Source organism: Populus trichocarpa, chromosome 8 (assembly GCF_000002775.5).
Source record: "Populus trichocarpa isolate Nisqually-1 chromosome 8, P.trichocarpa_v4.1, whole genome shotgun sequence".
Lineage (NCBI taxonomy): Eukaryota > Viridiplantae > Streptophyta > Magnoliopsida > Malpighiales > Salicaceae > Populus > Populus trichocarpa.
The window spans coordinates 9,468,201-9,496,017 of record NC_037292.2 but is presented as its reverse complement, the minus strand read 5'-3'; the positions used below and the strand labels follow the sequence as shown (position 1 = coordinate 9,496,017).

The following is a 27,817-nucleotide window of genomic DNA, read 5'->3' as shown; positions in this document are numbered from 1 at the left end:
GGCGTGTACGTTGCACACCAAAATGTTTTTTGAAAATAATATTAAATATATAATAATTACAATAACATTACTAAGAAACCTCAATCTACAACAAAACCAATAGAAAATGATTAAAACATCCTTATAATTTTTTTTTCCTCTAAGAACGTCAAAATAATTGCACTATACTCAATAAAAGAAAAGTACCTAAACACCCTTGAGAGTAAAGCATAAGAATTTTTTAATCCAAGGCTATAACAATGATTTTACTTTGCCTAAAAAAGGAAAATGACAAATTTAACCCCTCATTGATAAAAACAATTATGTAATAGTAAAAATACATTTTTTTGCAAGGCCGATTTCACACCTTCACTATTACAATGAATAGTCAGTTGTGTCTTAGAGCACAAGAACCTCTAAGAGAGTTAGTGTTTGGATAATAAAGTAATACCTTTGAACTTAAGGCTATATTACTAGCCTAAAGTTCAGTTCAACTGATCATATGCCAGTTCCAGAGAAAAATGAGGAAACATGCTTAAGATGGGTCCTACTGAATTAAATCATCACGACATATGGCACCAGCTAGCATTACTAGCCTAAAGTTCAAATAATTTTTGGGAGCTTAGCACTAAAAGCAATCCATGGCTTTGCCACTAAGCTGCATTGTTTCCATAATCACCTTCGTTTATTCACCAGAATAATGGCTTCCTTTTATTGAGCAGAAAGATTGGGCTTAAATGTGATTAAAGGTGAGAAGCATGACACAGAAACTCTCATCACAAGTGACAAAAGCAAAGTTCAGGAATCAACTCATGCTCCTTGAGCTATTTTATTATTTATATATAATGTCGACAGAATTTTTGTCAATTGTTCAACAAGTGAACAAATTGCCTTTTCGATTCTCATTCTCATCTTTCAGTGTTGAGTCACTCCCAGGATTTCAAGATTACTATTTATAGGGGAAAGGATTACTCATCCATGTGAACTAAAGACATTTCACATCTTGTTCACTACGGTTCCTTGTATGCAAAAACACTTAAAATAAAATAAAAACCAAAAGTCACATAATTTAAACAATTACAACAGAAATCGCTGACAACGCAAACTAAGAAGCATGATGGAACGACAGCCTACTAGGCGAATCAATTCTTACCACCAATTCATCTTCAGCATCAGATTCATCACTGTAATTATCAATGATACAAGTCTCATTTGGCCTGTATCTGCAGTGGGGGAGCATGAGTTGTTCCTTGTATGCAAAAACACTTAAAATAAAATAAAACCAAAAGTCACATAATTTAAACAATTACAACAGAAATCGCTGACAACGCAAACTAAGAAGCATGATGGAACGACAGCCTACTAGGCGAATCAATTCTTACCACCAATTCATCTTCAGCATCAGATTCATCACTGTAATTATCAATGATACAAGTCTCATTTGTGCCTGTACTCTGCAGTGGGGGAGCATGAGTTTTTCCAATCAACTTCCTCACTTCAAGACTCTTCCTAGCATAAGTAGCTTCTTCTGATGGGACACGAACTTGCTGGTACGATGCGGTTCTTAAAACTGACAAGCTGTGTGATCGCTTGACTTGGCTACCGGAAAAGCTGTGGGCATGCCTCCGCATGTCAACCTTATGAAATGAAACAACAAGCCAGAAATTCAAAATAATCAGGACCTAGAATAGTAAAGTTCCATTATCAAGAAATATGATGAATTCTAATGACCACAAGCCGTGATTTGGAGCTCCCTCTTTATATATTTTGATAGCATGGAGGCACAATGAACTATATCAAATGGTTACATGAAAGATTAAATTGTTAAACAATAAAGTCTCTGAGCCTGAGTTATTCAATATAAAAATTCCACAGTTGTGCATTTTTTGCAATGATCCCAAGAAGGAGATTTGCAACATATCTTTGCAAATAGATGTATATTGAACATACCATGCTGCCAAATATGCTTAGCTGCATTGCTCTCACAGACAAGCTATTTTCTGATCGACAAGTCCCTACACAGTTCTGTTCACGTTCCCTTGGTTTGTACAAATTTTCAGGCCAGCTCATAAGACCACCATGCTCTCTAGTGAAAGATCTGTGGGGGTGATCAACCGATACCAATGACGATGATCTTCTCCTCAAAGCACCATCCGCTTCAAATGCTGCAATATCAAAAATGATTACCCTCGCTCTTGCCTCAACTTGATACCGGGATCCTTGATGAGAGAAACTGGCTGCTTGGGCACCTGTAAACCAACAATGCCAGTGACCTGGTTTAAATACCTTCTAATTGCCACAACCAACAACCAAAAAGGACATGGTTGAATAAGACTAGTTTAACACACCAACAATCTATGCCTACATAATGGTCAAGTAATATATGATTAACAGTAGACGATTTATGTATTCAAATGCAAATTCATCAAATACTCCCATTCATCATTTCACTCAGGATCAATCAAAACTCATCATGTTTAATAAATATAAAAGAAGCTCTCTTGGATTTTGATTTTTCATGCATTTGTTTGAGTGCCAAAAAAAATTCAATTTTTTGGTTGAGGGGAAAAGGTTCAGGTTTTCTCAAACATGTATTAACTTATACAGTCTTGGGGTGCTCATGTTGATGTAGGAAATTGATAAGTTCTGTTTTTTTAAAACACATCCAATTAAAATTGATGACTTGATTATTAAAGTAAAATAATAACAAAGAATAAGGGTAATGTTGATCGAATCAAATGTTTTCACAAACTTCATATATCTATATAGATTATAGGTGTGGATAATTCCTACGGAGATGACAAATTGAATTCACAACTTCAAAGGAACTAGTTGGCTTTCTAGTTTCAATTGATAGCCACATTAATTAACTTGTCTCTGAAATTAAGGTGTCAACAAAAACTAAATCAAGTATAGTCAAAACTATACCAAAGTTGTAAAAGAGTGTTATATATATATAATCATGAAAAGAACTTAAGTGTGGAGGTCATTGAAAAGAATAGAAAGAGTGATAATATAACCATTTTGTTTTTGGGTGGCATAGTGCTATAACGTTTTCTTCTCTTTTCTTTTTTTCCGTATATCCTATATATAGATCATTAAGAATAGTTTGATAGTACTCTACCTTAATATTTGTCTTTTAAATTTTATATTTTAAATATATTTTGTTTATATATTTAAGCATGTTTTGGTTGAATCAAATTTCAGTAAAAGTTTGTGCATTTATTTATATATTTAAGGATTTTCATGGATGCACAGATGACGTTGACATTAACATAAAAAAAAAAGCATCTGCATTAATGTATTTAACATTCATTTTGGACCTATTTAAAAGAAAATTAGAACAAAAAACTACATTTTTTGGAGGAAAAAAAAAACTGACTCAAGTAAGAAATTCCAGACAAATTCAAAGACTAATTTTGACATTATCCCGAGTGAAATTCCTATTTGCAGCAGTGGCTTGATGATTGGCACCCAGAGGGCTCATTGAGAAAGTACCGTGTTTGATGAGAAAGTGTTTGAGCCATGATAGGCTATTGGGTTTGGGTTGTGACTAGACCTCTAGTTCTCCTGTGTACCAAAAAAAGGAATTTGTTTGATGGTTCAACAGAATGTATGCCTCTGTCTGTCAGTGTCATTGTGGTTGTCCTAGGGACCAAAGTAACAGAGAGGTCCAAGTGTAACAGACGCACTTGAAGGTCAGCGGCTGTTTTGCAATTTTTCCAAAACTACAAACAAATCCGTTAACTTTGAAACAAACTGAGCATAAATTACCTGATATCCCTATCTTTTGAAAGCTTTGATTTCCTTGTGGAGGCAAAAGTACTGCAGGCGACGCAGTCAATTCATCTTGGAAACCATGGGCTTTTATGAATCCTTCTAATAGAAAGCCAATAGAATGATGAGGTATTTCTATAGTTTCTCCCCTGATGTATGTGGTCATCACTGACCTTTCTGCTACAAGGGCTCTCAATTCTTGCATTGGCATTTTTTCAAATACTTGAGGAAGCAAGAGTTTGGCAATAACGATTGCACTTTCCTGGAACACCACACAAGAAAAGGAAAGAGGAATAAAGCTTCAAGTAAAGATCAATAATCACACTCAGCATACCTCAAGTCACTTTACCCTCTTCCAAAGTAGGCGGACATTATAAGGCAACTAGACACTGTGGATTGGGGAAACATCCAATTCTTGACTCATTCAAAATCTTAACCAGAGTGAGTAATTTCATTAATGGAGGAGAAATGTGCTGAATCTAAACCAAAATGTATAATTATACCTGCCACAGGAAATCTTCAACTGCAGGGTCTGACCCTAGCAGAGAAAGTATTTTCTCGCTTTCAATAAAAAAGCAGAGTACCACAGAATCTGTTATTATGTCACATATGCAACGTTTCCCAACTAGCAGTTCGTACAGCCCTAGTGTGCTCCCATGTGTAAAAGTTGGATGCAATGAGTGTTTGCTCCTAACGCTCTTGCTTGTCCACTGCCAAACAACGATTTTCTCACTGGTAAATTGTGTTCCCAAGGAAAATAATAGTACTTCTGACTTATTTCTCAAATCCCAAACTTCCCATATAAATTTTTATTTACCTTGACAACACCACTGGAAATTAGCCAGACACCATTTGGTTTGGAGCCTTCTTTGTAAAGGGGCACACCACGTGGTTTCATTATTTCTTTGGAAGAACGTTCAAGGGGTTCACGCACCATAGAAGGAAGGGCCCCCAGCAGAGGATGGGCACTAATCAAGTCAGTTATTTTGTGAAGCATTACTAAAGGAGGATTCCTTAGAAATCTTTTCAAGTCAGTCTGCATGAGAAGATTAAAACATTTTAACTTGAATTTACAAAAACTGAAGTGCATTGACCAGAGATCATAGAATTGGTAAAGGATGAAACCAAAATCACCTGGACAGCATCATGAAGATGAAGCATTTCCTTTTCTTCCAATAACCCAACCTTCTCAAGATTTTGGACATAATCAATTAAATGGTTCAGCACTGAATATGTTGCTTGTCTTGTTTTCACAACACGCAAAACCTGAAAAAGTATTTAATAATTAATTGTGTTCTAACATCCCCTGATTTAGACGCTATATCAACAATAAACTATATGAATGAAACAAACCTGATGACCCACAGACCTAGGTTATCAATTCCTACCAGAATTCATTATACCTGAACAAATATACGGGGACAGTTAAACTTACAAACCTGAGGAAATGTAACACGAACATCTTCCAAGAACTTTCTTGCTTCTTCTCCTTCTGCATCACTTTCATTAATGACTATAGAAGCAATACCACTGTCACCTAGAAGTATAAATAAATGGGAGAAGTCAAACTTCTCACAAAATTCTACACTATATACATGGAAAACAGTTATGCTCTTTCAAAAGGAAATAAATGTCACTTCACTGGAAGCCACCGAGAGTACATTTAACTCAGGTTATTATCAGAAATATTTTTAAAGTGGTAAGAAGATGTTTGACCCAAGGGAAAATATCTTCCCATATACATTATGACAGAGAAGAAAAAAAACTATATTGTAGGAATCATGTCTGAGTCTAACTACCTATTACTTGTCATACCTAAATCAAGATCATCATTTACTATTATCCAGGTATTGCAGGGCATCTCAGAGCCCCAACAAATTGGACTTTCCAATTCATCCAAGAAACAGCAGAGAGAAAAATAAAGGGAGAGGGAGAGGGATAACATGAGAAGAGAGGAGAGTGGACAAATAGAGATTTTGGAAGCAATTACAGGACTCAATGTTCAAAAGTCAATCAATCATCAATAGCAAACTTGACTGCTATGGCTAATAGGGTGTTCTTTATTACTCCAAATGCATTCAGAAGGAACAAGAATTCTTTGCCCAACTAGGAATAGAACGACAAAATAGATCAAGTCAAGGAACTGAAATTCAACTTCTAATTCTAGATTCTATTTTTATTATTCTTCCTAGAATAAATATACTAAAATTCCTTTGATGGTTCCTAATTATTTACTTTATCCCTGTCAAAGAACCATTTTAACCCAATAACTTAAGTTGTTAGGTGAGGTCCAAAAATATTTTTATATTAACCTCTAACACATCCCCTCAAGTGAAAGCTTTTTGGGCTTGAAAATTGCATAAGCCCAGACTACCTTGTTATTAATTTTTATTAATTAGAATGAGAGTAGTGAGATTTAAACTCGTTACCACTTGGTCAACAAGGTTTTGATGTCATGTCAAAGAACCATCTCAACCTAATAATTTAAACTGTTAAGTGAGGTCCAAGAATAGTTTTATATTACTCTCTAACAATCCCAAAGGAATTTCATCAAAGCTAGATTCAAGATAAACCAAAAGGAATAGAACAGTATAATAAAACCTAAGTCAAGGAGCTGAAATGAAATTTCTAATTCTAGTTTCTATTATTCCTCCTACAAAAAATATCCTCAAATTCATTTGGCTGTTCCTAATTATTTCCCTTTTTCCCAATGCAATTTGATTTCAAAGAGTTATACTGCAGATAAACCAATAGCTCAGAATCCACAAAAGAAGTCCTCTTCAGTGCAGGTTGCATTAGAATAGAGACAACCTCATAAACCAATAGCTCAGAATCCACAAAAGAAGTCCTCTTCAGCGCAGGTTGCATTAGAATAGAGAAAACCTCATGACATGAGTCGAAAACTCAAAAATCTACCATTTGAATAAGCAGCAATCTCAACATGAACTATCACTTCAATTTTATCTTTGTGCCATGGAAGAATATAGATGTTGGACATGTGATTGCCTGCCGGAAACTAAAAGGCAAAGTAGGATTAAGAGATTGAAATGTTCTACATCTTGCCTAAGAAAGAGCTACAAGACTAACTTACATGTATTCTAAGTTCAAGAAAAACCGAGACATGCTTTTAATGTCAGTAAACGTAATCATAAAACAATCAGAAAAGGATCCAGGAAGAATTCAGTTTTGACTAAAACAGAATCTGTCAATAAATAAAGCCATAAGACTAGCTTCAACACCGTGAAAATGCACCTAATACATTTTCAGAAATGTAAACTCTAAAGCAAATATTTAAGAAGCAAGTTCAATGTAGACCACAAATCAACAGTGTGGCACTTTCAATGATCTTGTGACAGCATGTGAAAACCTTCATAACTTCACAAGTCTTACTTCCACCTGGTGTTGAGATTGTCTTAGTAAGACATGTTTGGGAGATGACTGTACAGGGATTAGAAAGAATTTACCATTAACATGGAAAATAGACTTTTGCCACCACAACATACCTTCACAACTGATATAACATGGATACAAGATTCCTCAAAATTGATATAAGCATCTCTTTAAAGAAAATTACTAGAGCATTATATGGACTAGCCATTATAAATTTATGTAAAGTTTGAAGCATAATAAATCACAAGAAGCACACGGATTAAAATGATAATGACCATGTAGGTGCAATTTTCCTCTGTTAAGATTGGTGTACAAGAAGTTGATAGTTTCTGACCTTACAGCCAAAAAGGATTTAGAACTATATGAACAGAAAATATAACACAATCCATGTACTGCATTAAAGTAAAACTGTAAATAGAAAACCAAAGAAAAAATATTTTAAAGAAAAGGTATTAAATCATGTAAAATTTTGTCCATTAGAAATTTACCAAATAGCCTAACAAATTGAATAAATTACCAATAAAGTCATGTAGTTGTCTCCGTGCAATTCTATGGGCACGTAGAAATGCAGCACAAATGTAGCATGCAGATTCAAGCCTCTCTACAGTGAAATAAGTAACCATTTTTTGAGGGAAAATGCTTGCTTGAAGGAACTTGTAATAATTTGGAAAATGAACATTGGATTGCAAGCCCTTCCAATCACATAGAGGTTCATGGGAAGCCAAGTCGATTGCTTCATCTACTGATTGCATCAAAATGTTTGCAGTTGTTTGTGTTATCCTTCCCTCATCAAGCATCCCCCAATAAGCAGCCTGAACTCCTGGTAAGGAAAAATATTTAAAAAAGGGCATTCACTTGCATATTTCAGCTAGAGATGGTTTAAGAAAAAATTAGTCATGATAATCAGCTCAACAAAAATAATAATTCTACAACCGAACTTTGATGCATTGATGACAATAGCATCTTCTTTGTACATCCGCTAGATAACATAACAAGCTTTCATGTGGATTTATAAACTCGCAACCTTTGCTTATTGGAGTTGATGGTCCTTTCAATTATCGATGGATTTATTGATTGATGCAATGCATGTTTTTCTTTTCTTCCTTCTGATTTTAGGTCTTGTATGAACTTTTGTTACAATATTACAGTGAAAAAGTTATTGTTGTCCTCCAAGGGAAATTTATATTTTCAAACTTTTTTCCTAAAAGCACATAGGAGAGAGAAAAGAATTACAACTGAGTTTCTTCGTATAATCTAAAATGAAATCCTTAGGCAAACTACATGGGCTACAGTCCAAATTCAAAGACGCTAATTGGGCATCATTCTTGTGAAACTAATTCTTTCCCGAAAGCTGAATGTTCTTTCTCCTCTCTCTTGTCTTGTTTAATACTTTTCTTTAATGGTGTACATGTTTCAACATGAGTCTAGAGGTGATCATGATAGATTGGCCCAGAGAAGAGCCTGTCTCCATCTAGATGGTAAATTAAAAAAAAAGGATGCTTAATACCTTCTCATTTATAACTAGTCCCTGATTATCCTTATCTTTTTGTTTTTATTTTAAATCAAAAATGAAGTAACAGCTCTCACTATCTAAAATAAAATACAAATTAATTTCTTTGACTCAAAACTAACTACATTGCAAGCTGATAGTTCTCAAATTTGCACAAATTAAATCCTACACAAACTTATAGGCACCCCTTTTTCTACAAACAAGACAGCTTTAATCCAATTCCCTATGCCATGAATAAAATAACATACATCCCAGCAGACAAAATTCCTTTTCCTTTTGGAGATAGAGAAAAGAGGCAGGCTGACTTAAGGTTATTTCACTTGTCAAAGGGCCCAACAAATCCCAGAAAAAAAATCAGCAAGTAAATTAATATACCGAGTAGCAATAAAACAGCACATTTACCATTTAGAAGGCGTATGCGAATATCTTTCAGATTAGTTGGGTCTAAATTATTATCAGCTTCAGATGCACCATGAGGGTGTTCGCATGACCCTTCCAAATTATTTAAGCTTGTAATGTATCTTTTAACTGTAGGCCAGTCAACAGGTCCAAGTTCCTCGTCCTCCCCAAGATCACCAAAAGCCTCTAGTGCTTTGTTCAACATTTCATACTTTGTGAAGTTCAATATACGCTTCTGCAGAAGATAGATACGTCACAAATGACAAGAAAAAGTAAACTTGTACAAAAACAAGATAGATTGGGTAGTATTTTCACTAATTTACAGATCAAGTTATTTTTTCATCAAAACATAAGAGTGTCTACTTGGTTTTTTTCAGCAATACTGGATGCATCCATGACTTGCATAATTCTCAACACAAATGCTGTAAAAGAAAAATATAAATAGTGATTCAGGAAGGGAATAGAAATGGAGGGAAGTGAAGAGAAAAGAGGGGAAAATAAGAAAAAAAATAATGCAGCCAGAAGAAGAATTATAAACTCTGTTCATCAAACATCAAGTCAAGTTGTCCCAAACATAATAATAGGTACTCATTTACATACAGAAATGCCCTGGTAAAATACTAACAAAATAAGAAGCTAAATTCCTAGGTGATGGACAAAAAATTTGAACTCCCAATCAAGACTGCCTTAAAAGGAAATACACGGAACACCAGAAAATTATGAAATTATGAAATCCATAATAACTAAAACTCTGAATAATATATAAAATTAAACAATCTAATAACAATCCTAGAAGGCTTGCTTCTTTATCTTATCCCCTGATCAGGAAAAGGAAAAAATTCATCCTCAAGTTTAAAAATCTCAAAGTAGTAAAACCACTTGTGATGGCTTATGGGTGTTAAACTCAAAGCATGGACTTGATATACTTCTTTATTGAAGAGGTTAATCATCCTTGCATTTCAAAACTCAGATTAATTATGAATCATAGAATTAGAGATTCGGAAAAATCCAGCCTCAATTTTAGTCTTAATTTGACTTCTATGCTGTGCTGGCCTTGATCTGTTCTTCATTTTAGTCATAAAATTAGGTTAATCATCTCCAGACTTTCTGCAGCCTTTCCAAGAGAGCATTTCTCAACAGTCTGTTCTTCATTTTCAAGAGAGTTAGCTGTTTCTGCAATTGTGGTGTTGTTACTGGCTGCTTTTCTTCACAATCATCGTGATAAATTTATGAGACTTCTATTTGCCCGACAGCTTTCTGAACTTTATTGAAGCATTTCTTCAACCTTACTTTATTGTCTCCACAGTTTCTAACATAGATCTTATCTGCTTTTCGCTAAGGCCCATAAGAAGACTCAACCCAGCCATTAAGCTGGTTCATTCAAGTAGAGTGGTAACATAGGCCAGAAAGGTTGAATTCCTTGCTGACCTTCAAGGGCAACAAGGTATTGGCAGAGAATAAAAGTAAAAAGTCGCTGGAAAGTGGTCAGGGAACTGGTGTTAACAAAATTTATGATGGCAATGGAACAGTTTAGATCTGGTCTAGGGGCAACAAAGTTGGACATGAGGAAATCAGTTCCAATCTAGTGACCTTAAACCAGGTTAAATCCCAGGAATAACAAGCATATCAGTAGAATTTAACAAGGTATTTGTCTAGTACTAAAGGTTTTAACATGGGAGTGGTATTGATGAAGGGCAAGTTTTGACTTGTGTCCCACCAAAAACTTGTGGCAGCTAGGATTTTTTGGGGTGCTGTAGTAGCAGCGCTTTTAAACAAGAAAAAAGAAGAGAAAAACAAGAAGAAGAATAAGAGAAGGAGGAAACCTCTAGGCACCAAGGATTCAAAATAACTCTAAAACTTTTATTCCATAGCTCAACTACAGCAAAAATAAGAGAACACATCTCCATTTATAGAGATGATGCAACCAAAATAGAAAATATTGATAAAATATTTTAATTTGATTTTTTTTTTTGGTATTTCTTGAAAGCCTATTTCATTAAGGAATTCATCTTACTTAGAGATATTACCATCTAGGAATCTTAGTATATTCGTTCAAATGTTAATTAGGAGTTTTCAAATACTTAAAATTTTTCTTTTCTTATTTGATGTTCTATTTCCTACTTAGGTTAGAACTACAAGGATCTTTTGGTGCCTACATCGCCTATACTATGTAAAAAATTGACAATGGAACGGTGAGTATTGAGCTTATACATGGCATTCTTGGCTTTTGTGGATAGCTTGCCTGATTTATTTGATCTTATCAGGATAAGGGAAGAATTTCTACTCTTTTCATCTATATCACGCAAGCTATATGTGTTTGTTTTTCTATGGTTGGAATTTATTCAAAGCTGGAGATTTCTCTTGAATAATTACAAGCACTAACTGTTCTAGAAAATATTTACTCCATGTTTGGAAAGATTATCTCAAGCAGAAGATTCATGGAAACCAGAAGTCAGACTTGGGGGGGGGGAGACGTTCCAAGTTCTTTTTACTGTTGTGAGAAAGGATTCTGAAGAAATAAATTGCTACATTCACGGTCTACTTTTTTGTTGGAACCATATTAAATACTAAACAAAATCATCAAGATTTATATCATTCAAGAACATCAATGATCATATTTTTGGAAGCCTATATCTTCTACAAAATTCAAATAAAAAATGGCTGTACATAAACAGAGAAATTCGAAGCAAATAGAGCAGATTCTTTAGAAAGATCAACTTAAAACCTTGTGCTTTCGATTGAGCAAACATCAATTTTACTGTCCCTTTCTAGTAGTGAGAAAGAAAGGTGTAGATATCTTACATGATTGTGATTACATTAGATATGCTAGGGATAGAAGTCTGCAAGATTAAGTTGTGACTGAGGAATTTCTGACTACAATCCAGCAATTCTCAAGGAGGACCCTTGGGAAGTGAATGTACCAGCAATTCTCAAGGAGGACCCTTGGGAAGTGAATGTACCAGCAATTCTCAAGGAGGACCCTTGGGAAGTGAATGTACTTGAAAGTTTTAGCAGAACCACTATAAATATAAATTCTCGTGTTTCATCTTCTCTACCCTTGACTCTATTTATTTTTGTGCTGCTTTGTTTGTTTATTCATGTAATCTTCTAATTGTCTTTCAAGCAAGTTTGACATATTGTTGAGCCTAATTTTTATTAAGTTACCACTCATGCTATCTACTGGTATGCTAGTTAACCTCTCTTTGTCTGTCTGTTTGAACTGTTTATGTGACTACGGGTATCCCAGTTGCATCTATATCTTTACACTTATATTTTGTTCAAAAGTTTTTTGTTTTACAGGTTTGAAATTTTAATTTCAGTCCAATTCACCTCTTCCCCCACTGAGACAACATTCACACCTAAAATAAAAATCCCAAATACTCATAAAACAAATCCTTAATCAATTGCAATTCCACACACATCAAACACTAACCCTAATTCCAGACTCAAATCCTAATTATTTAAACCTAAATCCTTTGTGGGACACAAAACCACAGCTATATCCTATATCAAAAGATAAAACTCCTAATTGGACTAGGACTAAATAAGAATAACAAACTAGACTTATCATAACTAATCCTAATTTGATTAGGATAGCAACTTAATAAATAGAAATAATAAATTAAAGAATAAGACTCCAATTCTCAAAATAAAGCCTCGTCTTTGGAGCTCTTTACAACCTTATTTCAAACCTATATACTCTAAACACTCGATTTACCACAAATCTTTAATGGGGCAAATCCAAAGTTTCCTACATTAAATTGTCATCAGAACTAAGTGATTCCTTCCCTCCCCTCTTGAACTTTGTTTCTAGCATATACCATATTCCTAGTCATCATCTTGAACTTTGCTCAGTTTGAAATGGTTCCAGAAGAATTTCAATTCTTCAAAGTCAAGGTTACATCAATAGAATCAACTATGGATGAGATAAAAACAAAATTGGCAAATAATGGATGAAATTAAAAAACAAGAATGGACAAGCTATTGGTTGCAACATTTTAGAAGAAACTTCTTGTTGTGGAGTTTCACCACCTCCAGTGTTGCTAATATCTCTTCATATCATGAGGATTGCGAAGATTTGGACTTGAGGGCAAGTCCTCGTCAATCAAGGAAGATTGATGCACGAGCTCAAAACAAGTCGTCTGGGGCATCTAAATCTGAAGACCATGTCTTTTTTGCCCAAATCCAAGACTTGGTAGATGAAGTAGCTTTTTTTATGCGTATTTCCAAAGGTAGAATCCTTGATAAGGACAATCAACAAGTTGTAGAAACACATGATTTGCAGCATTTTCCTCTCAAATGCAAGCTTTTGATTTGACAGCAGCCATTTCGTTTCCTTTCCAAGAAAAGGGTATAAAAAGCTGCTTGAGTATTTTTGTGTTATTGGTCTGTAATTAGGTATAGGAAGCAAATCAACACAATTTTGCTACTTTTTACATGTTCGCAGAATTTTGAAACCAATCAGATTGGAGTTCCTATTTCTGCCATCTCACTTTACCTAAACTTTATATATTGGCATTTATTTATTCAATGTGGTCCTTAAATAGAAGCAAAGAGAATTGTAGAAGGAAGAAAATAAAGGAAATGGAAAGCTAGAAGAACAATTGGGATGACTTCAGTCTCCATTCTCTCTAATCAACTATCAATAATCAAAATAAATTTTCCTCAAGCATAACAATAGGTGCTCTTACATAGAAACCAAATACCCAAACAAAAAAGGAATAGAAATTTTTAAATTGAAAAAATGAATTTTGCTCCAACTAATAGGAAATAATTTGAATTGCCTATGATGACTTTAATATGACATTCACAAAGATTCCTAATAATTGATAAAAAAAAAATACTTAATAATTGAGGCAATAATCCTAGAATTATTGCTTCGTCCTCCATGAGATAGGTATATCAATGTTGTATATAGATCAAAATCACAAACATCACTGATTTCAGAATATCGGATTCAAATTGAAGTTTCTTTTATAGACATTAATGTAAACCTCACCTTGGTAGCTGATAACTTATCCATATCTAGAAGATGTAAAATAAACTGCGTAGTTGACCCATTCACAATAAGCGTCAGAAATACGATTCCGCCAGTGAAGAAAACAAACTGTAACGGTGGAGAATAAAGCATCAATCAAATTGCAAAAAATCAGTTACTCTATTAAATTTCTATATTCTTGAAATGGTCTGATGCATATATTTGACAGAGGACTCGATATAAATTCAAGGAACAAATAAATAAAATAGTTTGTATGTTCAACGAACTCACCAAGGTTCCTGTATCAGAACTGAGATAAATTGAGCTGTCACTAGTGCGCTGATACATACAAGTAAAAATCATTAGAAGTAAATTATGGCACGAAAGAAGCTTAGATATGATAGAGAGTTTTATGGACACAATTTTCTTCAGAAAGCTTTGGATGGACATCAACCATCTATATGCTTGGAATAAATGTGTCATGTAAGTCATCTTTGGTCATGGGAGCTATGAAGAACTTTTGGTTTGAAAACACACTCTGTGCTCGCACATTTACAATCTCATGGTCAGTAAGGAATTTCAGACATAAACAAGGATCCAAAAGAATTAAATCAAAGAATGCGTGGAGATATTATGTTACAGCAGCATGGAATAGAAAATTAAATAGCTAGGTGAATCAATGAAAACTTGCCTTAACAGATAATGAAAGTGATAATGCAACAGCCCCTCGAAGACCTGACCATATGACAATGGTAGCTTCCTTCCAATCCAAACCATAACCAAAATATCGTAAAAATGGATACAATGCTCCAACAACTATGAACCGGGATAGTTGCACAAAAATGTATAGAAGAAATAGGTAGCCCCATGTATGCCCTGAAAAAAGACCAAGACACGTGTATATTCACCTTTTAAAAAATATGAATAGTGCTGGACATAATAAAAAAAAATTGAAAGTTTTTACTAACTAATGTGGCACCTCGTGGTGAGTGTTATATCACTTTTTTTAAACCATCACATTAAATGCCAAAATCTAATAATAATGCATCACTAACAAGAATCCATGATTATCAGACTTGTTACCACTGTAATAACAGAGAATTAATAAAATTCAGATATGCATCAGAGTATCAGACATAAAAGACTTGTATATTCTTAAGTCTAGTCCTACCAAATTGCCTGGAACAGAAACTCGAGCAACTAACCATTGAGCCAGGTCAGTTATAAAAATTTGAACCGGTAAAGTAATTGACCAAGTGAGACCAGTTAGGAAATTGACCTGGTGAACCCCATACATGTTGAAACAGGTCAGTCCAAGCCATTACATTCATTGATGTCATGGAAGGTAGCATTTGAACCCAAGACCAAATGGTATGACTATCACACTCATGAGCAGGCAAAGATGATCTTGTTTATTCAATTATAGCAACATATGCATATCACATGTAGCTAAATTCATATAATCAAAAATTTCCTAATTATGACCAAAATATATAGTAAGGAATTTTATTTCAAAAAAATTAATAGAGTAATGATTGATAATAAAATATCCCATACATTTGACATTCAAAAATTCCAAAAATAAAATAAGTAAAAATAAAACTATATATTTTTTGTCCCCTACCATTTGCTATTTTTTTATTTGAATGCTTCACCTTTAATTTTATCTATTTGAGTTACCAACATTTTATTTTATTTTATTTTTATTTGGCACTCTAAATTCCATCCTTTAAATCCAGTCTTCCAAAGCCACAAGGTATACCAGGCTGATTTTGGCTGACTTCTAAGGCTTTGAGCCTTGATCAATCAACCCTAAAGGTCCTGTATTGCTTGGTGGACTTTAAGTGAACTTCAAACCATGTTAGCTTATCAAAAAGGGTCTTCAAGAACCTTATGACCTTCTGGGTGGGTTTTCACATGTTCACAATAGCCTTCCACCATCAGCTCAAGTGCGTGGGACCCGTAATATATTCCATTAACATTTATCAATGTTAATGAACTTCGAATCAATCTGTAATATCAGAATTTAAAGAAGTAGAATATCAAAGAAAACTAAAAAGGGATGAGGAACCATAGGAGATTAAATCTTGGTTAACTTATGTATATGTAACTCAAGGGTGTACAAGGCTATGAGAAATTTTATGTTACTTCAAGGCTATTTATACACAAAATATGCACTAAATAGGAATATAATTACAATCTCATGGGTTGAACCTCAAGTCAATCTCATAATTATTAGATAGTTTTCTAACGTAAATTAGTAATATTTCAACAACTAATAAACATATAACCAATTCATAAAATGCAAAACCTTCTCTTCTACATTACCGACCCTTTTGACCTAGCTCAAGCCTAGCTACCAGTAAATCACGATAAGCAAGTTGTATATCAGTCGTGCATGAGTTTTGTTGTAAAAGGAAACAGTGTATTGTATACATGTAGGGATGTGTAGTTTAAAAGTGAAAATACCATGGCTATGAAAAGTATTGCCACTGCTCAGAACACCTTCTGCTATAACAACACCACTGCAAAGGAAAAGAGCATCAAACTTTAATGAATCTCACAATTAATTATGAATATTATACTCTAAAATAGCAATAAGATAGAAGCCAAAAAAAATACAACAACAACAACAACAATCATAAGCAGAATAGCTCAAGTCAAAGTAATTGAATGGTATGCCTCATCAGTTAGTGTGATACCCAATGACAACGGTTTAGTATTGAACTGAAAAGGTATATGATGACTCTGACAATCTCATGGCTCAGTTAAATGGATAGTCTCCAGTGGATGTTAAAGTTTCCTTTATCTCCCTCAGCCAAAAAGACAAGTATTCTTTAGCAAATAAACATTTTCGGTAATTAACAATCAACAATGATAACTTTTTGTAAAGGCTAAAGTCTCATTCTACGTGGAATAAGCATTAGGCAGAAAAGATGCAATGTACTTAAAGGATTTTTCTTGTTCTGATAATTGAACACAAAAGACAAAATTCCAATTTAATTCAATAATTCAATCATCAAAAGCATAGAGCATACTACTCCCCTTTGTTGAGCTGATTGGCAGTCCTTTGTGTTCTTTCTTACCTAATGTAGTTATTAAATATCGCAAACACAACAAACATTCTCCGCTAATCTCATTCCCAGACTGGAAAGAAAGTGTGGATTTAAGGGCTTGTGCATCACGAGTTTCATATCGGTTTTATGATGTCAACTAGTTTCATCAACACCTTGTGGTTTTATTTATGCTTTTCCTGTCTCAATAACATAATCATTGACATCTAACCAAAAATAAATTTAGACTTTAAATCCATCTAAGCATACATGAAGTATAGCTACAGCTTAAGGATATGGTAAATTGATTTCTTACCTTAAGATGAAAATTAATGTATTTGCAATATAAGCAACCATTTCCCTGGAAAAAAAAATTATGTGAAATGGATTAAACATGCAATCTTGTTGGAAAGTTCCATTCACATGATAACAAGACATTTATTCATTGGGATTATCAACCCCACTCATGTTCTGGCATCAGCAGATGGCTATATTATTTTCAGGTTTCCTTTCAGAATGTATCTGTTATCTTCAGTTTCTGCAGTGACTGTCAGAAATTTAAAACTGTCTTGGCTCTAATTAGGAAAAAGGTTATATTAGTAGCAGCAAGTAATAAATAAACCATCTGTTGATTTTAAAAGTGTAGCATCTCAGGTCTTTTGCAGTCTGCCTCAAACACCCAACATTCTCAAACAAACTTATTTGAAAATATTAAGAGCCCATGTAAATACATCCATTATCCTCTATTGCGATATACTAATGCACCATTTCTCCTATGAATATATAATATCTCAAAATATACTCATAGAAGTTAAGAGAGATAATTCTTGTCACTCTATTTATCCTTTCTTAAGATTGAAAGTGTACTGTCAGATTTTCGCTACCCAGATTCTTTAATCTTCTGGAAGATTCAATTTCCACTTTTGTCTTTCTCATCTCCTACCTCACCTTTTCATTGGTGTTAAAATAATTTAATCTATTAGAGAGTGGTGAATCAATGTTTAAAAGCAAACACATGCAGACCAAGTACAAGATATAGTTTTCTACAAAATAATCTCCCCAAAAAATATTTAACTCGCATTAATAATCCAAACTTTTACTATATGCTAAAACCAAGCTCATCATGCGAGGTAAATGGTTTCTAATGGATAAACACAACAGTTTCTCATCCTTTGTTCTTTCTTAAGGAACATAATCATCAAAAAAGACATGCAGTACTTTGACCCTTGTAGTCTTTAAATAGAGAGAGAGGCTACTTAGATGAAACAAGTGAGCATTAAGCATACCAAAAATGATGCAAGCTCTGTTGGCCATCACCCTTGAAAGCAGTCCTGGCTACTGCAGCATAAAACCTGTCCAGTGATATATCAAGAGATACCATTTCTCCAAGTTGCTAAGAAACTATTCATAATTTATCAACTTACATTCCTAAAGTCATCACTGCCAAAACGCCAGAAACAGCAGCACCCTCTTGAGCCTACCAAATAAAAATGCAAGTTCAGTTTCTTATGCACAAAAGACAGGAAATAATTTTGATAACTGGTCATAAGTTTGTAAAGCCACTTTCTGCAATTACAGTTTCAACTGTATTTTGATAATGGATGAGCAGGATAAACATGCTGAATAACACCAATGAATAAGATGGCCATGAGAATTATAAACATTGATTCCTATAAATTTATCAAGATTACACAACAACAATCACGCCCCAACCCCAAACTTGTTGGGGTTGGCTATATGGATCCTTTTGCAACATTCCATGTGATCATACACCAAATCTGCCTCAAGATTGAAAGATCTTAAATCCTTTGACACGATCCACAAAGCACCAGCCTGAAATTAAATTTCTCATTGAAAGCATTTCTTACTTCAGATAGAAAATCAAGCACCGATATAATTTGTTTCATGGAGAAACTTTGCAACAAAAAAAAACAAGCACCATTGAAATGGCTCCATCCTTGTGAAACTTCCTGAACATTGAATCTTGAAATGGAAAGCTAGTTAAAATCAAGCTAATCAATGAACAAGGAGATCAATTTTGAAGCATCATAAGGATTAACGGATGCTGGAACCTATCCTTGGGCAAAAGATAAAAGAGATAAGAAACAATAAAACCAGCCAAAAATCTGAACAGGGATTGAAGACCAACCATAGTCACAGACAGAGAAACAGAGGAGGAGAAAAGGTAATGACCAAGTAGACATCAAATCCATCACTGGATGCAAAACTCAAGCTTTCCGATAGACATTATTCTGTCATTTGCAATTTGAAATAAAAGACCTTGTGATGCACTCATTAGAATGGCAGACTTCAAAAATGTTTACTAATATATTTTGCAAATATGGTGACTAACACTTAACTAGCCATTCAGACAAAGAATAAATAAATTTAAAAGGAGTCCTGAGTTGGAAAGAAACATACAGTGAAGTAAGTAACGTAGCTCACAGCTAGTGTCAGCGCAATCTCTATCACTGTGTCATTGAAGATGAACCCGAGCCACAAAACAGATGCAATTCCAAAAGCAATACCAATGCCTACACTGGATCAAGAAAAGGTTTTCATTTCAAGAGTGAAATCCTTCATTCGGTGCATATTAAAAGTAATTGATACTTACGCTCCAAGCGAAACTTGAGTTAGAAATTTGATTATGGCACCCGAGGTAAAGCTCTCCCCAAGGACCATCCGATAGAATAGCTGATAGACCACAATTGCTGTCCTGGACATAGAAATTAAAGGCAATCAAAGATGACTGAAGATAAGAATAACAATAAGACTGAATTTTTCACAGATGCATTTATTCTTAGTTTGCTGGTTTCAACTGCTCAGATTTGTCAAATTATCTATACAGACTGTCAAGGACAAAAAAAAAAGACAAGAAAAAAATTAAATACCCATCGTTCATCAGGGATTCTCCTTCGATTATTGTACTCAATTTTTTGCTTGCACCAAGCTCTTTCAACAGAGCAACAACAGCCACAGGATCAGTAGCACTCAGAAGTCCCCCGAGCAACAAAGAGGTTGTCCAACTCCAGTTATATGGGAAAATGAGCTGCAGCATTAAATGGCACAGTAATTTTACAACAAGCGGGCTAAATTGCACAGTAATTTTATAACAAGCAGAGTATAGCATATTAAGAAAACTGTAGTCTTGTAGGGTACCTTCAAAGCACATCCAAGACAACATGTCGAAATTAGAACTCCAGGAACAGCAAGTAGAAGCATTTGCACCATGCACCTCTATAGAAAAATTGCCAAAAAGCAGCTGGTTCATTCAAACCAAAAAAAAAAAAAACTAAATTGACAGACACGTAGCTACACTTCGCCGGCAAAATAATCAATAAAATCAACAGAATTTTTATTAGGAAATTAAAACTACAATCAGGTGTCGAAGGAACCAAACCAATTAATAAGGAGATAAAACAAAGAGCCAAAAGAAACTATATACATCCATGTAAAAGTAGTATAATACTGCCAAATAATGTTTGATTTCAAGTCTAGCCATTAATAGTATTTATCAATCCGTAATTTTTGTTGGAAATTCTTCCTCAGGGTACAAAACATTAGAAACCAAAATAAACTTATCTAACATAGGAGATTTCATTAATTCAGCGAAGTTATACTTTTTTTACTTATGTTGTATGATCAAATATGAAGTACAACGCATCGAACCCTAAACGAAAGCAACCAACTTTCCCAAAACCATTAGACTCGTACTTAACCTCTTGATCACTCACGAAAAAGTGTCTGCTGAAGTTGTAGAAGTAATACTTTAAAGAGAGTGAAAGAAACCTTAATTTGGTGGACTTCCATTGAAAAGGAACTCTCGAAAAGAAGGGCAGGAAGGAAAACAGCCAGTAAAAGGTCAGGATCAATATGTGCCCCTGCATCATTCAATTACAAGTAGGGAACATCAACTAAACTATTATCATAAATAATAGTCTGTCAAGGCTTAATAAAATGAACTTACAGAGCCGAATTCCATCCCCAATCCTTCCCAGTTGATGACTGGTACCATATTCTGCACAGCCAAGTAATTACAATAACAATAATAAATCGAGAACGAGAAAAGAAAAAGCTATGACTGGTACTACCGTACTAACAACAGCATAGAATTACCTAAGGATCCAAGAGCAATGCCGACGACGAGAAGAGCAACAGTGTAAGGGACTCGGGTGCCTCTCAACAAATGCCTGCACGCAATCCCAAGCAGCAGACTTAACCCAAAGAAAAGCACAGTGTCCGTTGGATTCCATTCATCTGAAGCAGCAGATGAAGAAGAAGAGGACTCCCATATTCTGTACGGTAAACCTACTCCTTTTTCTATCGCACTCCCCATTCAATTACTTGCTCCTCCACTGAAACTGGTTTTGGTAGAGGAAGAGAATCTCTTGACTCTTTTCTTTTCTCTCTTCGAAGGAGGTTGGATATGCTCGTGTGCAGCCCAAACGTTCTAATGCGAATAGGGAGGATACGGTCAACCGTGCGATGATGATATGATGAGGCCGTTACTCGTTTTTTTAATTTCTAGTTGAGTGCATCACTTTGATTTGATGGGTCACCAGCTTTTCCAATTTATTTTTATTTATTTTTTTAATCATCATTACTATTTTAACCATTTAAAAAAAAAACAATTTACCCTTTAATTATTAACACCTCGAATAATTTAGGCATGTTTAGTTAAAATTTTTTATTAAAGATTAATTAGCATGAGGATATTAAGCACTCCCAAATTAGTCTTCGGAGGTTTAAATTTTACCCTTTATCCAAGAAGTCGTGTTTGTTTTTGTTCTCTCCATTTTGCCCCCCTCAAAATACACACTAAATAATTTCATATTTATCTCTTATCTATTTTCAAGGATGATATGGTTAATGCCCTGCTTGGAGCTGCTGGCTTTTCTTGAAGTTTTAATTTATTCTTTTTATTTTAAATTAAATTTTATTTTAGTGTTTTAGGATTGTTGGATGTATTGATATTAAAAATAAATAAAAAAAATAAAAAATTATTTTAATATATTTATAAATAAAAAAATACATTGAAAAACAACCAAAACCATACTTTAAAACATGAACTAAATCATTTAAATTTTTTATTTAAAAAATAAAAAAAGAGAAGATAAATTACCATATTATGGTTATGATTTTATTTTTTTCAGGATTAGTAAACCTGGATATTATGCACTACGCATGTATTTTTAAAAAGCGTTTGGAACGCGGTACAAACCATATTCTTCAAAAATTAAAATTTTTTTTATGTTTTGAATAGTTTTGATGCGCTGATTTTAAAAATAATTTTTTAAAAATAAAAAATATCATTTTAATATATTTCAACAAAAAAAACATTTTAAAAAACAATCACAGCTACTCCAAAACAGACGTACTTTAATTAAAACTATTGCAAAACCAACATAAAAAACCAAAACAATACGACTATACCGGATTTGAAATCCATTGTCTTTTTGGGTTGATGAAATACAGACACGTTAATCCAGTCATTTGACGACATTTGTCATGTTAGTATAATATTGTATTTGTTGTTATCTATAACTCGAAAGCAAACTTTGTCTTCTGATCGGAATATATACATGACAGATAAATGCAAAGGCAGCTGGTTCAGATTATTATTAAATTAATGGTTATTTACCTGAAAATTGATTAAATTAATGTTATTTTATATTTTAAAATAATTTTAATATATTGATATAAAAAATTAAAAAATTATATTATTTTAATATATTTTTAATTAAAAAATATCTATTATAGTACCAGATACACATTTAACGTGTTATGAAGTGTGTGAATGGGTGTGATGGATAGCTCATGCCTATTTTATGTTTTTTTTAATGTTTTAAAATTTAGATGAAGTGCAGCTGTATTGGTATCTGCGCATAGCTCACGTGCATCTAAAAAATCTCAAATTTACTTTTGCTGCACCGTCCGACTGAGTCGAAACGTGTTGGCTCAGTATCAAATAAATACGTAGCGCGGTGTATTTTATTTTTTAAAAAAAGAAAAAAAACCTAGCATATCAGGTCTTAAATCAAGCTGTTGTCAAAAGGCAACACATTAATTATTTGTGTTGGAACGATTAAAAAAAAAAGTCAGTAATATTGTTTACGTGTAGTTGTAATTGTTTTTTTAAATATTTTTTAAATTAATTTTTATTTTAAAAATATTAAATTATTAGTTTTAAAATGTTTTTTTGATGATTTTAAAATACTGATATAAAAAAAAACTAAAATATATATATATTTTTAATTAAAAATTATTTTAAAAAAAACCCGTACATCATATTACTAAACAATAAACAAACACTCAGTGTGATGGCGCTGGTTTAAAATAAAGGGATCTAGTTTTATTGGTTACAATAGAATTCTAAATTAATGTAATGTAGTAAGAGAATGTATTAGTGTCGTGGATATATTTTCAAATGTTCTTAATCAAGACATGCAAACATATTGTTTACCTCTTAGTAAAACAAATTAAAAAATATACGAATTTGATAAAATAAAAGGAGTTATTAGTGTTAATTAAATATTTAAATAAACAATTGATTTTTCTTCTAAGAGAGTGAAAGGCAAATGCATATACAAAAACCTAGCATTGACTTTTTTTTTTTAGTTTTGATATTTTCAATCTATATTTATTTTTAGTGTCGATGAACAAATTTATCAACTCAAACACACTCTTGTATCATTAAAAAAACACGAAATTTAAATTAGAAAAAAATCTCTTAACTCCGATATACTTTCTTTAACAAAATAAAGATCTGAAAACATTTTTATAAAATTCTCCTCGTTAATTTAAACCTGTTAATATCAAAATTGATTTTTTTGTGTATAAAACATGGCTAATTGATGATCTTTCCTCTCGTGCACCGTTTCCCGAAGAGTTTTTCTTTGGTATTTTAAACTTGGAGACTAGAAAATAAACAAGACTAACTCTTAGATCAAAATTAAATTTTTAAAAACTTTGAAATCATCACATTTTTTCTTTGTATTTTATGTTGTGATTCTTTCTTTTTTAATCCTGTTTTTCTACTATAATTGAAATTTTTTTCTAATGAAATAGGTCATAAAAGGATAAGATGAAAGAAAAAAACATAGATGGATCCAACCAGACAAAAAGTATAAATACAAAGTTAAAAGTAATAATAATAAAAAGAAGAAGATCCAAGAGGTATATTGAAATTGTTTTTATTCTAACTGATATATTATTTTAATAAGTATTTTTTTAATTTAGATCTCAATTAATATCTCTCTTCCATGATTTTTTTATTTTGTTTATTTAATCTTTTTTGAATAGTTTTTTTAATTATTTTATATATATTTAATTTTTAAAGTTATTGTTTTGATTCATCTGTATTTTTTCTTAATGTTTCATATAGATAAAATTTATTTTTAAAAATAAAAAAATATTTTTAGATAATATTTATAACATGGGCAAGCTTTTATTTTATATATATATATATATATATATATATATATTCAAATATAATTTAAAAAATTTAAAGAAAACATTATACAAAAATCATTAAATTTCTTTTAAAAAAATTAGAAAAAACCGGAAAAACCAGTTGATAAAATAAATAAAAATAAAAATTAAATTAAAAATATAAAATTTTACACGGCACCAATAATACGTGAGAGAATGCTCACTGCGTAAAAACCCACGAATTTTAGATAAATACTTAATTTGTTAATGTTAAAGTCAACAAAGTAATGGCCTTCCATTTCCATATCCGCTTCCACTGCTCTTCCCTTCCTTCATCTGCCATGCATGCTCTTTCTGATCATACATTCAAGCAGGGCATCACACTTTCTGAAGGTTTGATTTTTTTATTTTTTAAAAATTATTTTTAAAATTAATGTATTAAAATAATAAAAAAATATAAAAAAAATTAATTTTTAGTTAAAAATAACAAAAAAAAATTAATTTTTTTTTTGAAAACGCGGGCAAACGGGCTCTTTATACATAGTTTGAAACAATGTTTGGTTTCAGACTTACTTACTCGATGGGTTTTTTCTTTTTATGTATTTCATTTCACTTCTCTGTTGTTGGATTCATATTTAGGTATGTTTTCCTGCCGTGTACAGTGACATCCTCTCTGGGGTTGGATAGATAATTTCTAGTTTTTACAGGACATGAGTATGAATAACGATAAAGATGAAAATGTTTTTAGGTTAAATTAGGTTCATATGCAGTATTTTCCTTTTCAAGGGTGGAAAAATGGGAGAATTCTTGGTGATTCTTGCTGCTGCTGCTTTCATAATAAGTTGCGGGGGTCAAGTCCAGTCAGATGTATCTGATCATCGCTATAAAGCTGGAGATCTGATCCCTTGCTATGCGAGGGGAACTGGTCCATTTCACAATCTCAGGTACATGTCTCAATCTCTACATCAAGGAATCTTAATTGCCTTATTTTACTTAATATGCATGCACTACATATTTGTTCTCCATGTATGTAGATCTTTTGTTTTGTATGTTCTTAATTTGGATCCCTAATGTTTTAGAACTTAACCGTTTAGTTTACTTTGAGCTTGCATTCATGCATTTCGTTTGTGAATATTGGTTTGAGTTGATTGCTTGTAAATCTGGAGGTTTCATCTTCCTTTTCAGTTGACTATCAAATACATATTTAATACTCCAATTTTTTTCTGGAAAAAGAATGTGTTTTCATGCATATCATGCCATTCAATTATGTAGAATTCATTTCTTTTTAAAAAAACAAAACTAGTGATTAACCATCCCTATTTTATTTGGCCAAGTATTTTTTTGATCTCATGCTGGAAGATAAACAACGAGGTACTATTCTCTATACAAAAATTTGTGGATTTTTGCTTGTCTTTCTGATGTACTTATTGGATTGAGTTTTCCTTGCAGCTCTTTGCTTGTTTCATATTTAATAAGGTCTTATTAATTTATATTTTCTACTATGATCTTCCATTCTGTCACCCACATTTCATCTTCATCTGCACTAATGTTCTTTAATTTTGACCTTATCTTCTATCAATCTTGTCATGTATTGGTGTCTAGTCTATAATGGTTGGTCAATCCTAATGACACAGGTTTTGTCAATGAGAAGAAGCAAACTCTACGTGACATATTGACTGGGGATCAATATTTAACTTCTCCATATAAACTTGAATTCCTAGTAAATGAAGATTCTGAATTTGTGTGCGAAAGGAACTTGACAAAGGAAGAAGTTTTGAAGTTACAAGATGCAGTTGGGAAGGACTATTACATTCAAATGTACTGTGATGACATGCCAATTTGGACATTTATAGGAAGAATGGACAACAAAAAGAAAAGATATTTTCTCTACATGGATTTTGATTTCAGCATATATTACAATAAGGAACATCTGATCGAGATTTCTGCTTGAACTGACCTTTCTGATTGTGTGGAACTGATTGAGGAAAGGGAAGTTCACATGAAAATGAAATATACTGTGACATGGAAGGAAACTAGCAGCCCTTTTGAGAAAAGGATGGAAAAGTACTTTGGTGATTCCTCACTGCCATATATCTGGGAGATCCGTTGGTTTTCAATCTTAAATTCATGTGTTACTATTCTCTTCCTAACTGGTCAGATTTCGATGTATTACTTGTGAATCCTTAAGAAAGATCTTGAGTAAGAATATCGTGAATCTGTGATGTCTACCCAAAGTTCAAACTATTTTTTTTAAATTCTTTTTTCCTTTGGATTATTGAACTCTCTTACATGCGTTTCCATGATGAGGAGTTATTTGAAAACCAAGACAAGACGGGATGGAAGTTTATCCATGGTAATGTGTTCCGATACCCATACTACAAGTCATTGTTTGCTGCTGCTGTTGGTTCTGGAACTCAGTTGTTTACCCTGTATGTCCATGCTTTGAAATTATTCACCCTGTATTCTCTAATTTGATTAAATTATCTTAAAATTATTGATTATTTTGTGAAGATATCTTAGTCATAACTTGAGACGCGTGTTTAAAGGGCTAATTTTATAATTTTTTATAATTTTATATTCAATAATTAAAATATTTAAATCATGTTTTTATTGGTGGTTGTATTGAATTAACCCAGTTTATTTTTTTTAAAAAAACCGCGTGGAAACACATGAGTAGTTTTTATTTTTATTTTTGAAGTAGATACAAAATCTTATCCGATTAGCGAGGCAGTGAACTAATAATATCCTGATTACCGTTTGGATTGTGTGCATGCCTCCTTCGCTGCTGGGTTTTTTCGGGGATCAAATCTTGTTTTTAAAAACTGAAATCGGATATTTAAGTATACCGTCGGCATTCGAATCTGTGCTTTAATAATAAATTTGAGTCAATTACCAATTTGACCAAGTCTCCAGATACAAGGAGTAGAAAGATAACGGCAGCAACCAGTATATTGTCGGAGGGATCTTGTAATTTACATTTTCAACCTCAATCCAGGTCGTCCATTTCAATGAAACACGTATAACCAATGTCGATATAGTGTCCGTCAAATATCATTTTCTGAATATTTTCAAAATTACTTTGTTGGGATAACCCGTGACCGAACCTCGAGAAAAGTCAACAAGAACCTTGTCCAACAAATGATTGCACGCCAAGGGACTAATCCTTCACTATTCGAAACGAGAGAGAGAGAGAGAGAGAGAGAGAGAGTTAAGGAAATGAGGCTTTCGTGGTCATCACCAATCATTTGGATTCTGTAAAAATCTGGTTAGTGGGAAGTGTCTATTCCATGGCGTGCCATG

At 33.0% G+C, this 27,817-nt stretch overlaps 1 protein-coding gene and 1 long non-coding RNA gene across 5 annotated transcripts; one reads left to right on the top strand and one right to left on the bottom strand.

Moving 5' to 3' along the window:
* Positions 1–1,229: 1,229 nt before the first annotated feature.
* Positions 1,230–21,574, bottom strand: LOC18101535 (sodium/hydrogen exchanger 8). Of its 3 annotated transcripts, XM_006379735.3 has the most exons (23): positions 21,203–21,574; positions 21,054–21,104; positions 20,876–20,967; positions 20,246–20,323; positions 19,978–20,135; positions 19,701–19,802; positions 19,508–19,625; positions 18,511–18,563; positions 18,373–18,438; positions 17,403–17,447; positions 16,503–16,558; positions 14,725–14,909; positions 14,325–14,372; positions 14,055–14,162; positions 9,059–9,290; positions 7,664–7,966; positions 5,196–5,293; positions 4,891–5,022; positions 4,574–4,792; positions 4,260–4,466; positions 3,754–4,018; positions 1,930–2,228; positions 1,230–1,616 (listed from the first exon to the last, which is right to left on the bottom strand). In XM_006379735.3, the coding sequence occupies exons 1-23, from the start codon at positions 21,420–21,422 to the stop codon at positions 1,314–1,316; spliced, it is 3,438 nt and encodes a 1,145-aa protein (XP_006379797.1). In that variant the 5' UTR covers positions 21,423–21,574; the 3' UTR covers positions 1,230–1,313. The 3 variants fall into 3 exon arrangements, with proteins under 3 accessions (XP_006379797.1, XP_024462833.1, XP_024462834.1); XM_024607065.2 differs by lacking the exon at positions 21,203–21,574 and having other exon boundaries at positions 20,246–20,348; positions 21,054–21,073; XM_024607066.2 differs by lacking the exons at positions 20,246–20,323; positions 20,876–20,967; positions 21,054–21,104; positions 21,203–21,574 and having other exon boundaries at positions 19,701–19,797; positions 19,978–20,120.
* Positions 21,575–24,767: 3,193 nt separating this feature from the next.
* On the top strand, positions 24,768–27,027 carry LOC18101534 (uncharacterized). Of its 2 annotated transcripts, XR_008059805.1 has the most exons (3): positions 24,768–24,910; positions 25,304–25,461; positions 26,152–27,027. It is a non-coding gene; the product is annotated as an uncharacterized LOC18101534 (long non-coding RNA). The 2 variants fall into 2 exon arrangements; XR_002983256.2 differs by lacking the exon at positions 24,768–24,910 and having other exon boundaries at positions 24,919–25,461.
* The last annotated feature ends 790 nt before the right edge of the window (positions 27,028–27,817 follow it).